Source organism: Lycium barbarum, chromosome 9, assembly GCF_019175385.1.
Source record: "Lycium barbarum isolate Lr01 chromosome 9, ASM1917538v2, whole genome shotgun sequence".
In the NCBI taxonomy this organism is placed as follows: Eukaryota; Viridiplantae; Streptophyta; class Magnoliopsida; order Solanales; family Solanaceae; genus Lycium; species Lycium barbarum.
The window spans coordinates 33,694,747-33,700,774 of NC_083345.1; the positions used below are offsets into that span (position 1 = coordinate 33,694,747).

General features: G+C 41.2%; 1 protein-coding gene across 1 annotated transcript; it reads left to right on the top strand.

Annotated features, from left to right (window-relative positions):
* The first annotated feature begins 4,643 nt into the window (after nucleotides 1-4,643).
* LOC132611850 (uncharacterized) lies at nucleotides 4,644-5,591 on the top strand. The gene has a single exon (XM_060326214.1). The coding sequence runs from the start codon at nucleotides 4,644-4,646 to the stop codon at nucleotides 5,589-5,591; it is 948 nt and encodes a 315-aa protein (XP_060182197.1).
* Nucleotides 5,592-6,028: the final 437 nt, after the last annotated feature.

Genomic DNA, 6,028 nt, shown 5'->3' on the forward strand with positions numbered 1-6,028 from the left:
ATACATATAATATGCCTACAAACTATTTTTTAAAAAACTATTTTCAATACTTAAAACGTTTTTTTTTTCAAGAACCTTTTTTGGGTGGATTTACGTAGCGTCCTACTTAGGCTAAGAGCCTTCGGGTATTAGCCTAAGTGTTCTTGCCCACACCCTACGCCCAATTTTGGGCAAAACTATACTTCGTTGATTTCTTGAAAAGCGTGTTTTTGCATGAATGATGACTAACCTTATTGCGGAAATCTAGATCTAAGCAATTTTTATCTAAAAAACTTATAATCATAAAGAACACTATTAGAACCCGTACGTAAACAGCAATTGAGCAGATTCTTAATACCGGGGTGTCTAACACCTTCCTCGGGGGATCACTAGAACTCTTACCTAGACTTTGGTATATTAGGTTTCATTTAAATAATAGTTAGATGAACTCTTTTCGAACTGGTTTTCCTAATTTCCTAAAAATCAGGTGGCGACTCTAAAATCCATCCTTTAGAGCACCATTAAGTGGTTGGCGAGTTTTTCCGACTTTCCCGGTACGATTCACAACCGTACTTCCCCGGGACACCTCCCTCCTTTTATGTGTGTTTGTATGATATAAATTGTTTAAGTGATATAAATTGTTTATGTGATTAAATTTTCGCAAAATATAACTGTCATTCATGCATGCATACTTCGCCATTCCTGACATTTATTTTATATTTTTTCAAAGGATGACGACGCGGGATGAGCTGCGGTCAAACTTTCACTAAATAAACCTTTAATATATTCTTTGGAGGTCTCTAAGGTCAAGTGGGTATGCGGTCATCCCACAGCCGTAGAGAGCCCACTCCCAGCTTGTTGCTTGGGTAACCTATGTCAGTCATTTAAAAACCACTCTTGAATAATTAGCATAGAGAGAAGCCAAATCCTTACTGATATAGCGCATATTGACCATAGACCGGTTTGGGTATCTCAGACCTACCTGAATCGGACAGGAAAGACACCCTATTGTGTTCAAATGGTGTAAAAACCTAAAGACACCGCATCCCACTATTTGCTATCTGGAAGCATTATTGTGCTAAGTGTGAAATAAATTACTGTTCCTAGGGGCGGGGAACTAACAGTGTTATGTTTTGCAGATGTCTCTTGATTTGTAGTTTGATATGGTTGTGGGTTCACCACCAGGTTTAGTGATGTGGTGGAAAGATTTGACTAATGATCAGAAAAAAGAAATTAAGAGTTGTGTAAAACATCTGCCTTCATTAATGAATATGACTGGGGATCTGGGTTTGCTGGAGATTATTACCGGTTATTGGGACAACGACAGAATGGTGTTCAGATTCGGAGAAATAGAGATGACTCCCATTTTAGAAGATATTAGAGATGTTTTGGAGAGCGTAAGGAGTGCTAACAGATCCAAAAATAAATTGACCCAAAATATCCTTATCCCTCACAAACCCACCCCAAAAGAAATCAAAGACATGTTTGCTGTCAACAAAACCGATTGGGCGCACGGGCCCATTATAGCCTTTAGAGAGTTATATGGGAGGTATTCATCCAAACAGGGGTACGAGAACCACATCCTTGAGTTTTCATCACCCCAATCCTAGGAAGCCAATCAAACACTAGCCTTTATCACTTGTCTATTGGAAGCCATGGTATTTCCACAAAATGCCTCCCTAGCTATTGACATTCGGGTTGTCTTTGTTGCCCATGCTGTTCTTAGGGCAGTCACAAAAAATTAGCTTACCAAATATTTTGACATCATCCCCATTATCCTATCAGACGTATACCAAGCTTTGGGAAAATGCTGCGATCATTACTACTGCTTCCAAGGTTGCAACCTCTTAGTGCAATGGTGGATACTTAAGCATTTTAGATAGGAATGGCTTACCTACTTGCTGAGATCCGGAGCTGAGAGAGGATGATTTGGGAGTGGTTGCTATGCCTTGCGGGGTTCAGGATAAAAAAGGATGGGCTCACATCTTTTCCAGATTGAGAGAAGAACACATCAGGTGGAGAGTACCTTATTTTCACTCTAAGACTATTTGTGTTAAGAGTCGGAGACGTCCGTATTTACCACTTATGGGCATTAGAGGAATTAGACTTATGGGCATCAGAGTAATTAGACCTTACGCACCATTGAGATTTCTTAGACAGTTTGGTATGAGACAAGTTATTCCGAATGTGGTAATTTGGGAGATTTTTTATGAGATTATGAAGAAGGTCGCATCGAGGGAATAAAAGATGCTCAGAAAGATTAGAAGAATGTAATAAGAGAAGAAAAGTTGGATAAAGATCCAAACAATCCAAGCCATGATGGAAATTACTACGAGTGGCTTAGGGCTGAGTTAGCTGATACTGCAACTCCAGCACTATATCTGTACAAATTTCCCAAGGATAGGGAAGCCGTGAATGAAATCCAAGTTAAGTGAATGAAACGGAAAATAGAAGGAAGAGAAATGGATGACCAAGCAAAGATAGAATACGATCAAAAGATAATTGCGAGTTTGACAAACGAAGCAGAGGCTTCATTGAAGAGTTTGGAACGACTTGACACTTTTGTTAAGGAAGCCATAGATACGGGGACGTCGTTGCCTGATGATCAGAGGGGTCAATGGATCGGGACGACATTGATGCCAGCACATGTAGCCATCCAGACTGCCCGTCGAAGGGCCAATAAGGCTCGAGATGATAGAGAGCAGATTTCTGTCCGTAGAGTGGATTTTTCCTGATTATTGCATTTACTTTTAAAATCCTTGTAATCCCACTTGGGAGAATATGATTAATGAAAAGCACTGGGATTTTATATTTGGGAACAATACATTTGTCTTACATATGGCACAATTTTGCTTCATACGCTAGTAGCCTTGGAGCAAAGAGGTATAGGAAAGCGAATTATATATTGCCTAAATGCTTACTTGATATAACTGCTTTGTGTAAAAATCATATATTGTCGAAACTCTTGATTGGTCCACATTCCGGTCACTACCCAAAAGAAAAACCAAGGAAAATAACCATCAAAACAAATTTAGATCCACTTTTAAAAGGTTGATTTGCTAATAGGAAATGGAGACTCTAGACAGCATGAGTGCAACTTCACCTTACATCAACCTAGTCAGTGACGACGAGGACATGGAAGCAACAAGTGAGAAAAACTAACAATGGGATGATAGAATGGCCCTAGCCACTACTAGAATGAAAGGGGCTGTACAAACTACTAAGGCGGCCAATGAGAAAATGAAAGAAGAAGAAACTCTCCTAGCTTATGTTGAGAACTAACAAAGCAACACCCTACCAATCGGGTAAAATGGGAAAGGTTACCTGAAGCACCATATGTCCCACTCAGCCAACAAAAAGGGATTGACCCTATACCATACGGAGATGACGAACTACTTATCCCCAATTCGAAAGTCTATGAATACCTACGTGAATCTCAGCTCGAAGAGCCACCTGTTTCATGTACAATTGTTCTTAAAGGCACAAGATCACACAATTGGGGTACACCAGTAGAGCTGTCAAAACAAGAACTCTTGGAGACTTTGGGAAGCATTGGAGTGTACGCACAAAGCCCAAATCTGTTGCCACCATGCACTACTTCTATGATTTACAGAAAATGCCTCTACCACCGAAGTCAATCAGGACACACCTCTAATGAGTGTGGAGCATTAGAAAGAAAGCTTATCTAATGGATTGATCAAGGGAGAATTAGCCAACTGTGGGGGCCCCACTCTCTCCTAACTCATGACCAAAGAAGAAATCACATAGAAAGGATATCCAAGGCTAGGTTCTGGAGAAACGACTTTTCCAAATTTGAGGAGTCATATGCCCGGATTCACTCCCTACTATGCAGTATGAAGAATATGAGGGCGGTACCACAAACCTACCAGGGTTACCCAGGGTCCCCAGAAGAAAGAATTTCCATATATCACCATGGCCGCCCCGGCCACGACATTGAGGACTGCGTGGATTTCAATCTTGAACTAGAACGCCTCGTGAGTGAAGGCTATGTTTGGATTATTGTAGGAAGACAAGGATAGAAGATGAAGATGGAAAAGATGATGAAGACTTGCTCAGTATGGTTGGGTAGAAAAACATAAGTATCCCTTTACTGCTTTCAATAAGATAGAGTATCCCTTTCCCTTTTATGTAAATGGAACCACGCCGACCTGATGTCCCATTGGGGATACGTGGAAAGCCTATATAAGGCCTGGTCAGGGTAGAAAAATTAAGTTTCGGGTAGCATAGGAAAAACCTTGATGTGTATGCCTGAACTGCGGATGGACTTGATTTCCCTTTAGTGGGATACGTAGGCAGTCTATTTAAGGCTCGGTCCTTTTATAATAAAAACCTAAATCCCTCTTAGTATAGGATGGGTAGAAGCAACTCAACCATATAAACTATTTGACGCAAATCAATATTACCAAAAGATATAAAAAGACCAAAATACCCTGGAATGTGAATCAATCAAGGAGTTGAAACAAAGTATATGATTCTGTATGCTATAAACTGCGAACAACGTGATATCTTGTATTTTGTACTTAAACCTAATGCTAACTTGAAAGCTTTTGAGTTGTTTTCTCTTATAGACAGGGGTCGATTCGCTGGCACCAGTTACTCGATCAAAAGCTTTCGCAGCGTCCTTAAACTCTCAAGAAGAAAACATGCCTAAAACTCCACCACCGAACATAAATGCTTTAGTAGAAGGTACCCCAATAGCTGACATAGCTGGAATGCCTCTGGAAGAGGCTATCAGTCTACTGATGAGACAATTAGCTGAAGCCAGAGAACAAGCGGACCGCCTGAGGGCCGAGAAAGAAAATACCACTAATGTTGAGGCTAGGAAACCTCCACCCACTTTCCCAAATCTAGATTTACCAATTCCCGATCATTTCCCTCAAACCCATATTGGGGCTACCTTTCAGACTCCACTGCACCAAAATACCACCCATGTGGGGAGTTCCTCCCACCATACCCTAACTTTTCAAACACCAACTCGCACTACAAACGCAAATGCTTATCAAGCCCCTCAGGCAACTGGAGTTCCAGTGACCCATCCCGTACAACCAAATGTCACTTTTGAAGATCATGTCACCCATAGTGACTCTTTGCCAGAATTGGAAAACATGAAAATGTTCTTCGAAGCAAGAATAGACAAAATAGAGAAGGAGATGGGGAAGAAAATTGTCGAGCTGGAACATGGCTCTAAGAAGAAAGAAGGGTTGAGGTACTCTGACCTGTGCATCCATCCAAACTTAGGTCTGCTTGAAAGTTTCAAAATTCCCAAATTTGATCGCTTCAATGGGTCGGGTAACCCCAGAGCCCACTTAAGGGCTTACTGCGACCAATTGGTTGGAAGTGGCGGAAATGAAGCCCTGCCCATGAGGTTGTTTAGTCGAAGCCTGTCAGAAATGACTATGGAATGGTTCATTTCTCAAGATATTAGCCGGTGGAAAACATGGGAAGAAATGGCAAGTTCATTCATGGAAAGATTCCACTTCAATGTGGAACATGTACCTGATTGCTTCTCATTGGATAAAATTCGTCAGAAATCGACTGAGAATATGCTAGTCGCTGGAGAGATAAAGCGGCACGTGTATAACCTCCTATGACTAAAGTCGAGCTGGTAGCCACATTCATGCGGACCAAGAAGCTGATTGCTTTGACAAAATGATAACTATGAAAGGGAGTTCCTTTGCGGATATAGTTTCCGTTGGGGAAGATATCGAGGATGGCCTCAAAATCGGCAGGATTGTTAGTGTACTAAACAGATCGGGTGCGTTTGGCACAATGAGTAGCAAAAAGAAAAGAGAAGACGTAGCTTATGTTTCTAGAACTACTAGTCCAAAAAGCCAAGGAAAAGAGATGACCCATAAAAATTCAGATAGCTACCAATCACCTCCACCAACCAACTATACAACCACCTCACCCCAATATAGCCCAATGATTGTGTGCTACGCACAATCCGGCTACCAAGCTCCAGAACCAAACTATCAAATACCAGCACTAAGCAACCGAAACCCATGACCAAATTACCAAATGCCAGCAC